The sequence below is a fragment of the Apis dorsata genome, unplaced genomic scaffold, assembly GCF_000469605.1.
Source record: "Apis dorsata unplaced genomic scaffold, Apis dorsata 1.3 scaffold_223, whole genome shotgun sequence".
NCBI classification, from domain to species: domain Eukaryota; kingdom Metazoa; phylum Arthropoda; class Insecta; order Hymenoptera; family Apidae; genus Apis; species Apis dorsata.
The window spans coordinates 88,489-99,364 of record NW_006263505.1 but is presented as its reverse complement, the minus strand read 5'-3'; the positions used below and the strand labels follow the sequence as shown (position 1 = coordinate 99,364).

Here is a 10,876-nt window from a genome sequence, read left to right as displayed (position 1 = left end):
GTAAATTTTTTAAATAATATATTATTTATTAATAAGATCGCAAAATAAATATAAATAAAAATTTCTTATGATTAATGATCAATATTGCTCTACTATAGTAAATTATTTATATATATATATATATATATATAAGTGCATACATTAGTTATTATATATCTTTTGTTTAATGTTACAGTTTATAAAGATAAAAAAAAGTTTAATTATTATCTGCGTTTAATACGAAAAAATTTATAATTTTAATAATTATTTTATATTGCACAAAATAAATGGCAAATTTAAACGAATTAAGATCTATATGGAAAAATGCAGATGCGATAACTTTTGATGTTGATTCGACCGTCATACAAGAAGAAGGAATTGATGAACTAGCAAAGTTTTGTGGAAAAGAAAATGATGTTATTTCGTTGTAAGTTTTTTCTTTTTTATTTTATCATATCTATTTATTTATTTTTTTTTTTTTTTGTTATTCTAAAATTTAACATTTTTTTTCCATTATTTTTGTTCATTCATATAATTCATATATCATATGGAATAATTGATTTCAATAAATAAAAATGATTTTAGAACAAATCGAGCCATGCAAGGAGACATGACATTTCGACAATCCTTAGAGGAAAGATTGAATATTATAAAACCAAATCTTATGCAAATAAAACAATTTTTGGCTTCTCGTCCAATAAAACTTTCACCTGGAATTAAGTAGGAAAAAATATGAATTGAAATGAATTGAATATGACAAGAAATTTTCATAAATAAATTAGTAAAATTATTTCTTTTAAAATTATTTATGAAAATTTCAGAACTTTGATAACAACACTACAAAATCATAAAAAGCAAATATTTTTTATATCTGGTGGATTTCATTCTTTAATTGCACCAATTGCCACATCACTTAATATTCCATTAGAGAATATTTTTGCAAATAAACTTAAATTCTATTACACAGGTTATTGTTTATTTACTTTGATATAAAATTAATTATATATATATATATTTCATTTTTATGTTTCTTTATGAATTTATTTATAGGAGAATATGCAGGATTTGATGAAAATCAACCTACTGCAGAAAATGGTGGGAAAGTAAAAGTAATTAAGTATCTTAAGAATAAAAAAAAACTTAAAACTATTGTTCATATTGGTGATGGATCAACAGATTTAGAAACTACTTCAATAGTAGATTTATTTATAGGTATATCGTATCTCAATTTAATTTATTTCATTTCATTCAACTTTTAATATCATGTTTAATTATAATATCAATTTTATTACACAGGATATGGAGGAAATGTAATTAGAGAAAATGTCAAACAGCAATCATTATGGTATATTACTGATTTTAATGAACTTATCACTATTTTATAAATAGATTTTTTGTAAACATTACAATATTTGAAAAATTGTAACAATTATTATTGAATATGAATTAAACATTTTTTAATGATACAATGAATTATTATTTTATCAATTTTTTTTATTAATACTATTTTTAATTTTTTAAATACTGTATATAGCTAAAGTTAAAATTATTACTTAAAACAATAATTATCATAAAAATACATTAATAAAATAAATAATGTTTATAGAAAAATTAATGTAAAATATTTATGAAAAAAAATACAAAAAAACTTTTTGGAAGAAAATATAAAAGACATTTACTCATAATATAATGCTGCTCATAATTTTTATTATTGAATACCTAGATATGTTCACAATTAAAAAATTAAAATTAAATTTGGACATTATGTATTTATGAAATTTGGGACTATTTTAATTATGGTAGAAATTAACTTTATTAATTCATTTGTAACACTTACTTCATTTAAGTTATGCATAAGAATTTTTATAACGAATACTTTTTACACTTATTATACAATAATAACAATATTTTTCTGTACGATTACATTATTACATACACTATTGTAGAACAATTCTTTCTACAAAATGCAATATCAGAATTCTCTATAGAATGATGATAATTATAGACAATAATAGATAGCTGTACATATCTATAAGGATTTGTATAGAAAAATATATACCACTCTGTAAATTATGAAATAATTATGAAATTTTAACAAATAATGTAAAACTCTGAATTTACCATTGATCATATTTTGTTATATTTATTATCTGAAATCATAAAAATCCAGTTTTCATTAAAAAATTCATAAAGAAGTAAATTTGAATATAATTGTATATTTTAAATCATATATTTTAGTTTACCAACTTTTTTATTCTTTGATCAATGGCAATTTCTCGTTTTTTCTTGCTTCTTTTGTTGAATCCATTCTTGTACTCTATGTTGAAGTTCAATATTTGATTTTACCATATCCATAGTAAGAGGAGATCGATTAAAGGGATCAGTTTGATCGCTTAATAAATGCCTAAATAGTATTAGTAATATAATCATACATATTTTACATAAAAATGGTTTGAATAAACAAAAATTTTAACCTTGCGATAGTTTGGCGATCTATAGTTATCTTTGATGATGGAAGAATGACAGGATCTGTCATTAATGTAGACATAATTGGATCAAGAAACTCATCAGGAGCATCAATTAAAATTTCATCTTCTTCTTTTTTATGACTTGCAGCTGCTTCTACATTTTTTGCAAATTGATCTAAATCGCCTAATATACCCACGCCACCGATACGAACTAAAATATATCATAAATATATCATAATCATAAAAATTATATATGAATTGTAATATTATTTTATATATTTGATACTTTCCAGATATAAAAATATAAATACTTACCAAGAACATTATCAGCTAATTTGAAAAGTTCTGAACTATATGAACGACCATCTTGCGAAACAGCAAGCGTAAAAGATTCATTTTGACTAAGATTTATATAAATTTCGCATATATTTAATACTAAATTTGCTGGATTGAAAGCATATTCTTTTTGACCATTGACCTAAAAAAATTAAAATTTTATATTAAAATACTTTATTATAAATTTATTTACATAAATTTTAAAATTATATAATTTAAATATATATTACATTAAATATTATTATAAATATTATTATATTATTATAAAATCATAATTTTTAATTATGATTTCTACCTTAAGATTTTTTTTGTTTGGTCCAACCAATTGAAGCAATAAATAATTAAGCATTGAAGCAATACGATCCACCATTGTTGGATGACAAAAGATGGATTTTATTTCTGTAGTTAACATTTTTAATGTATATATAGTTTTTCTACCTAATATATTATCAAATCGAGCTATCATTCCAAGATGTAAAAGATAATGAGCTTGTTGATCACGTTCATGTTGTGGTAGTTTATTCCATTCTCCACTTTCCCTTTTAATTGAAATTATTTTTCATTAATTTTATTTATGATATATATAATTTATTAATTTTATTTATCAAATATAAAATTTATAAAAACTTAAAAATTAGAATTATCTATTAATATTATTAAGTAAATTATATATACCTTGCTTGAATCAATTGTTTTAATTGAGCCATGCTTGAAAGTGCTTCATCTAATAAAAAAACTGCATCATTCATCAAAAGATTTATAAAACGCAAAAATAACGGAGGTTGAGCTGCTTCCATATTAGTTTCTGCTTCTTCAGCTAAAGAACTTTAAAATAGAACTTTAAAATATTAAATTATATTTTAAATAAATTATTATAAAATATTATTTAATATATTGGAATTGGCAAATTATTTTTTTTTATAAAATATAAAAAAAATAATGAATCAGTAATAATAACAGTATATTATCTTTATTCTTTACTTACATAAAATTATTACGATGTTCTGGCAGTTTCCATAAGTATTCCATAACAACATACATTGGTCGTCGATAATTAAATTTTTGTTCAAATTGTACGCTTTGTCCAGTCATTTCAATGCTTACAAATACTTTAAGTAAATTCGGAACAATCTAAATACATAATATATAAAAAAATAAGATTTTTTATGTATATAAAAAAAAAAAAAATTCTATTTTATGAGTTTTGATAATTACATACATATTGTCTATATGGATGTGTAATAAATAATTGTTCTCTATGGAATGTCCCTAAACTTGGTGTTACAGGGCTCATAGTTTCATCGCTTGTAGGTAAAAGAGCTTCTAAACCTTCTGCCAGACGAGCACGTAAATGAGGATTATATAAACGTTGTTGAGATTCCATTAATACTATTATCTGATATAATATATTATTTTATTAAATTTTATTTTTTAATATTATATTATTATTAGCTTACCTCTGTAAGTACAGGTGTAAGAAAAGCTGATCCTTGTTCTTCAAAAATATTTGGATTTAAACGGCGTAATAAATACAAAAATCGAATGGTATTTTCTACCACGAATTCAGGAATGCATCTATATGTTAAATAATAATATTAAATATTAAAAATTATTATAAGCTATAATTATTATTATAGCTTAGAAAAAAAAAAAAAAAATACTTAAAGATACCTTAAAGTATCTGGAACAGTTTCTGGTAGAGGAAATGTTACTACTTTACATTCTTTTGGAATGTAATCATTTTGTTCATTTTCTCCAACTTCATTCAAATATACTTGTACTAACCAAAATGCTGTTGTTGCATGAAATTTTGCTAGAAGTTTTAACATTTCTGGTACTAAAAGACTTGCTCTTAGAGATAAATATCTAAAATTCAAAATATAAATTATGTAATAAATATGTAAACTATATAAATTTATATACTATATAAATTTTTTTTGATAATATTTATATAGAAAAAAGAAAAATATTTTTTTTATTTTTATGATTCAAAAATATATACTTGGTCATTTCTTCTTCCATACGTTGAGTTATCATTTCAAATACTTCTGATCTTCCACCATTTTGAGCATCCTGATATACTCTCTGTATTCTTACTAAATCTTGATTTGTTCTACAAATTTTTAATTTTTATTATAAATTTTAATTAAACACAAATAAAAAGATTTACAAACCTTAAAAGTTTGTCTAATACTACTCTATATCCAAGATCTAATGCTCTATGAGTTAAAAAAAAGCATTCTGTAGTAAATCCAAATGTCTTTGCTACTGGTCTAGCGCCACCTTCTGATGTTGGTATCAAACAAGTTTCTGAGGTCATTCCTTTTAAATGTATAATTGAATTTATATATTCATTCTGATCATTAACCTAAACAATTTTTATAAAATATTATATTATTTAAAATTTAATAAATAATCTTAAATAATTCATAATATAATAAATTAACTTACATCTGCAGCACAATATGTTGGATCAATTTTAGGCACTTTGGAATCATTTTGTTTAATGCAAAATGGTTGACAAAGACGCAATAGCACATTTCCTAAATTTAACATAAAACCATCAGAGACACATAACATTGAGCTAAAACTCACATCATTTTGAGCATTCCAAATTTTTCCTCTATTTGCATTAGAATGAAGACAATTGCCTATCCATTGTAAAGTTAAATGACGAACTTCTGATGAACACTTTAATAATAAATGAAAAACTTTTTGTAATGATTCATTTAATGCATCTAAGACTGTCCAAATATTTCCCTCAACAGTAGCTGAAGTCTTAAAAAAAAAAAATATTAAATCAATACTTTTATAAATAAATTTTATAAATAATTTTATTCATTTTTTTTATAGCTTACTTACTAATTGCAATGGTTTTTCAAAAAAGTAAAATGGTTCTTCTATTGTTTTTGGTAAACAACTTAAACTAAAAAGTGCACCTAATAATGTATCTGCATATGCTCGACCTTGACTATTTTTAGGAGTACTATGATTAATTAATAATTTAGCTAAAGGTTCTATTGAAGAAAAAAGATTTAATATAGTAAACCAATATTGACGAAAAAGAACAAGATTACTTTGTGCTGCCTCTTTATAAATTATATCAAGAATAGGATTAAAAGATACAGCTATTGCATCTGTAGCATTTTTCTCATTTTCTGTTTGTAATTCCAATACAATACCATTAATAAATGATAAAAATTCTGATTTGAGTTCAGTTCCATCCATACATAGTGCAATAAATTGATTGTGAATCTATAAAAATTAAAAGAATTAAATTGCATTCTTTAAATTTATCATAATTGACTTTGTTAAATACACATACCTTTTGTTCTTCAAATAATTCTGGTTCCTGTAATGCAACACTTGTATTTTGCAATATAATTTGATTTATTTTATAAAGAATATTAGAAAATTCTGGTTTATTGTGATATTTTTGTAATCGACAATAACTTTCAAACAAATAAGGTATTACTTGTTTTTCTATTGTATGAGAATCAGTAAAAATTTGTTGAGAATTTTCAATGGGTATTAATTTGGATTCTAAATCAGATAACATTAATCGTTCAAAAACTGCTTGTTCGATTGAATCAACATTAACGAAAATCAATCTACGTTTTTGATGTTCATTTGCTTCAATTCCATGTAATGTTATACCAAGTATATCACCAAGAAGGCAGTTAACCTGATTATCGATTTTAGAATCTTTGGAATCTTGAAAATTTATGGTTCCCGTAATATTATCAATGTTTTTATCCTCTAGTTGTGCAACATGATTAACTTTATTATTTTCGTTAATAATAGTTTGATTTTGAGACGAGAATGATACGGCATCGTTGATAGTTGAAAACAATCCAGCAAATGGATTGTTGTTTACATTATCGCACATGGTTTTTTCGTTAAAACTCAATCACAATTGTTGTAAACATAATTAATCTAAAAATAAATTATTATGATTTAATTTTCAACTTAAATGTATCACAAAATAAAGTAAAATATTCTCCTGGTTACTGCACACTACCCTGTATTCGTTCCGTCACACAACGTGCATATATACGCATGCGCTAGAGTACGCATGCGCAAAAGTGATGGATAAATTGAATTTCTATGAATTATCATTTATATCGTTATTTTTATTATCGAACTATAAAATAAATTGAATGTTATTATTTTTTATTTCTTTTTTTTTTAAATTTTTCAAATCAAAAATAAATCATCAAATCAATGTTAAAATTTCTTTATTATATAAGTGATTTATGCAAATAAAAATCACTATTTTATATGAAACAAATTTATTACAAAATTCAGGCACAAAGTGGATTTGTTTACATATAACAAAATGTACATATATATATACTAAGTCAATAATAAAAGGCACTATATATTTTTTATAATTTACCGCCATGGTTTTCGTACAGTTCCGGCACTAGTACTTCTTTTAATACTTTGATCTATAAGTTATATAAGTTATTAATTACTATATATAATATAATAGTTATTATATTATAATATAATTTAATAACTATTATATTATATTATAATATAATAACTATTATATTATAAATATTATAAATATAATAGTTAATTAAACAGGTACATATACTTGTGTATAATTTTCAAGTTAATTATAGTAATTAATATTATAACTTACACAAAATGTTTGAAGAAATAAGTCTTTCTTTAATATCTGAAGTCCAAGTTTGACATCTAGATCTAGACAAACATGAACGAACAAACGAAGTTGGTTGATATTCTTCCATCCTAATAATAAAGAAAGAAACAATAAATAAATTAAAATATGTAAATATATTAAAAAATATGATAACATTATTACAATATAAAAATGAAAAACTGTGCAATGAAAATATGATTTCAGAATTTGTTAAATAAATGTTATCTAATTATTGAGAATATAAAGTATACTTGATATTTTCCAATTGTAAATTTGATATAACTAATTTATCAATAAAGTCATAATATTAAATTTAATACAAATATGTAATAGCAAATAATGAAATAATTTATTTTGTTTCAATAACATAACATTCTACATTATAAAAATTCATTGGAATTTCTGTAAAAAAAATGTAAATTTTACTATGCAGAGTCATACTCCTTCAATTTTTTCCTGGCTAGAGTCCGCTGAGTTGCAAATGAATACGATCTTGCAGATGTAGGACGCTCTATGCGAGTTTGTTTAATTTCACGATCTTGAGCTATTACTTGCATTCTTTTCTGTGGATTTTGGGCAAATAATTCCACTATATTCATAGAAGCTGCATCGCACTTTTATAAATCAAAAAATTCTAATAAATATTTAATAAATATTTTTTTAAATTTCATATTTTATAATATAATCAATAATCAATAATCATTCCATTTATTGATAATATTATTAATAATATTGAAAAGATAAATTTTATTAATAAAATATCTTTTATTATTAAAATAATGTAAGATTTTAAATAGAAATTGTCTGCTTTATTTCATGTTATTATTGGCTAATTATTATAAAATTAATTGATACAAAGAAAATTTATATTATTTTTAAATTTTTTTAAATTTTCATAAATCAAATATGTACAACATAAGAATTAATTTTTAATAAAAAGAAAATAAAAGTTTAACAGATAAATTTTTTATTATAAAAGATATTAATATTTTTTTATAAATTATTATCAATATTACCTGTAATTGAAGACGATGTAAAAAATTAAATTCTGAACGATTAAGAGGTGCATCAACATGAAGTTTAAGCATGCAATGTAAAGCTTCTTTATATGTATTTTTTAAAGCAATTACACGTTCAGTTTGCATCATTCTACGTACTAAATATCCTCTTGTATATGCATTTATTACATTTGCTGCTTTTATCTGTAACATTAAAATAAATTTATTGCTATTAAGAAAATAAAAATATAAAACACTAATTTCTTACATGTTTAGTTTCATATATTGTCCTATCAGGGATTGGTACATGGGTAGTCTTACTATCTAAAGGAAATAATTCTCGACTAACGTTTGAACGTTTACTATCTTCAGTTTCTTCTAATAATTTTTCTTTATGATTTTTTATATCATTTGACTGTATCTCTACATCTTTTTCTTTCATTTTTTTTATAGAATTATTAATATTGGATAGTTCTGTTTCTGATGACTGAACTATACATGAATATTTAGTAGAATAGGAAGCATTATCATAATTCATTTCAGGATATATATAATTTAATGGGCATGAAATCATTTTCATATGATCTTGTGAATATTCTATTTTATCTTCTAAATTATTTTTTACTTTTTTTACATTTTGCATATTATCATTATTTTCAAAAACCTTATTATCATTAGAAATAATTTGATTAAAAGCAGGAGATAAAATATTTTCAGAAAGTAAAGAAACTGAAACTTCTGGAAAGGATTTTTTAATTTCAATCAATAAAAGTAATTGTTGCTTTTCAAATTCCTTTTGAAGTAATGTTTGTTCTCTATGTTGACGAAACATTAATTCAGCCATTTGTTTTTTATGCATTTCTTGTACTTTTTTGTAAACTGTTAAAAGTTTATCAGATGCAATAGATTTTAATCTAGATATAGAATTTTTATCTGTGTTTCTTGAGAGTTTCTCCATAAAGTTATTAGATGTAGAAATATTATTTTGCTCATTTAGATTTTCTAAAGAACCTCCAATTTTACATGAATTAAAAGTGCTGTTACATTTATTCCATGTTTGAAATTTTTTTCTCATTTCATTATTATTATCTATAGTATGCTTTTTATCTTGATTAATTTGTATATCACTTTTATCAATATATTCTTTAGCTAACATTGTCTGAATACAATCAGCTGATCTTGTTGATGAATATGTTGCTAAAGAACATTCAGGCTTTGTTTGTAAAGAAACAGACTTACACATTTTATGTTCAATATTAGAATAAAAGTTTGCAATAGGAACAGATTCCTTATTTTTAGTTTCATATTCCCATTCAACTTTAGCTTGTGCAACATTCCATTCTTTTCGTCGATTCACATTAGTACAGGAGGTTGGAACATATTCAGAAGAAGGAGCACAAGTTGAACTAGCTAATTCCATTTGCATATGTGCCAACAATATAGGACTTGGAGTATCTAACACATAGGAACCTTGACGTACTAATTTAGGAGTGTCTCCTAAATTATCCAAATCATTTTCTTGACATTCATTTTCTTTAAGATTAGCATTATTTAATGTCAATGGAATTATATTTAATGTTTTAGGCACTTGTGGTTTCCAAATTTCTGATATTGTTTCTGTAGTAGTAGATTTTATTAAAGTTGTTGTATTTGAATCATTACTAGAAGTTATTGACTCTGATCTTGAAACAGTACTAGGAACTAAATTTATCTGATTTTCAGATTTACATCTCAAGTTTAAATCTTTATCATACTGTAAAGTTTTTTCTAGATTTTCATTAGAACTTTTGAATGTTTCTATTGGAACATCACTTACATCTGTAACAATATTTTCATTAAAATTATCATATTCAAAAGAATTCAAATTTTCTCTTGAACTATAATTATATTTTATATCTTTCAATTCTTTTTGAACTTTTTCTATATAGGTATTACTATTACATTGCTTGTTAATACGCGAAATAATCAATTTTTTTTCTATATTTATTGCACTTTCTTTATAATTAGATAATTCTCGCTTAATATCTTTAGTTATCTGGAAAAAATAAATTCAATCATAAAATAAATTTTAAATAATAATAAAATAATTAATATGCATACCATTGGTGGTAAAATAGGAATTCCATTAATCTTGATACATGAAACATATGAATGACCTTCCATATTTTTAACTTTTTAAATAGATCTGCTAAAAATGATAATAAATCTATATTTAAAGAACAAAAATATTAATAAAAAAAACTTACTATGATAAAATAAAATAAAATATCTTTTTACATATTAATAAAAACATATTTTTTACATATTATATATTAAAAAAATATATTTAAAAAAAATATATATATTTATTTAATATTGTATTTAATATTAGAAATACAAAAGATGTAAAGAAATTAGTAAATAAATAATAATTTTAATTTAAT

The 10,876-nt window shown here is 22.4% G+C and overlaps 3 protein-coding genes across 10 annotated transcripts in view; 1 reads left to right on the top strand and 2 right to left on the bottom strand.

Annotated features, from left to right (window-relative positions):
• Positions 1 to 108: 108 nt before the first annotated feature.
• On the top strand, positions 109 to 1,443 carry LOC102675823 (phosphoserine phosphatase). Of its 2 annotated transcripts, none has more exons than XM_006615436.1 (5): positions 109 to 406; positions 565 to 699; positions 801 to 946; positions 1,030 to 1,191; positions 1,276 to 1,443. In XM_006615436.1, exons 1-5 carry the CDS (start codon positions 267 to 269, stop codon positions 1,362 to 1,364), a joined length of 672 nt encoding a protein of 223 aa, XP_006615499.1. In that variant the 5' UTR covers positions 109 to 266; the 3' UTR covers positions 1,365 to 1,443. The 2 variants fall into 2 exon arrangements, with proteins under 2 accessions (XP_006615499.1, XP_031366231.1); XM_031510371.1 differs by having other exon boundaries at positions 1,263 to 1,421.
• A 330-nt stretch (positions 1,444 to 1,773) lies between these two features.
• Positions 1,774 to 6,865, bottom strand: LOC102675955 (ubiquitin conjugation factor E4 A). 3 transcript variants are annotated; one of them, XM_006615437.2, is made up of 15 exons: positions 6,109 to 6,865; positions 5,646 to 6,038; positions 5,235 to 5,561; positions 4,958 to 5,151; positions 4,786 to 4,896; positions 4,455 to 4,649; positions 4,241 to 4,358; positions 4,003 to 4,179; positions 3,769 to 3,914; positions 3,459 to 3,608; positions 3,079 to 3,322; positions 2,763 to 2,925; positions 2,454 to 2,658; positions 2,223 to 2,383; positions 1,774 to 2,129 (listed from the first exon to the last, which is right to left on the bottom strand). In XM_006615437.2, the coding sequence occupies exons 1-14, from the start codon at positions 6,670 to 6,672 to the stop codon at positions 2,242 to 2,244; spliced, it is 3,129 nt and encodes a 1,042-aa protein (XP_006615500.1). In that variant the 5' UTR covers positions 6,673 to 6,865; the 3' UTR covers positions 1,774 to 2,129; positions 2,223 to 2,241. The 3 variants fall into 3 exon arrangements, with proteins under 3 accessions (XP_006615500.1, XP_031366226.1, XP_006615501.1); XM_031510366.1 differs by having other exon boundaries at positions 4,958 to 5,139; XM_006615438.2 differs by having other exon boundaries at positions 2,227 to 2,383; positions 6,109 to 6,672.
• A 191-nt stretch (positions 6,866 to 7,056) lies between these two features.
• LOC102670709 overlaps positions 7,057 to 10,876 on the bottom strand; it is a 4,747-nt gene continuing 927 nt past the window's right edge. The window contains exons 2-7 of one of the 5 annotated variants that reach the window (XR_004150479.1): positions 10,554 to 10,641; positions 8,722 to 10,488; positions 8,472 to 8,657; positions 7,882 to 8,069; positions 7,435 to 7,544; positions 7,057 to 7,234 (exon numbers count right to left, since the gene is read on the bottom strand). Coding sequence is in view for 4 of the 5 variants with exons in the window: in XM_031510367.1 (XP_031366227.1) it covers positions 7,179 to 7,234; positions 7,435 to 7,544; positions 7,897 to 8,069; positions 8,472 to 8,657; positions 8,722 to 10,488; positions 10,554 to 10,616 (2,355 nt within the window). In the remaining variant the exon portion in view is untranslated. Of the gene's footprint in view, positions 7,235 to 7,434; positions 7,545 to 7,881; positions 8,070 to 8,471; positions 8,658 to 8,721; positions 10,489 to 10,553; positions 10,642 to 10,876 lie in introns of those variants that run through there. The other 4 variants (XM_031510370.1, XM_031510367.1, XM_031510368.1 and 1 more) reach the window with 4 other exon arrangements.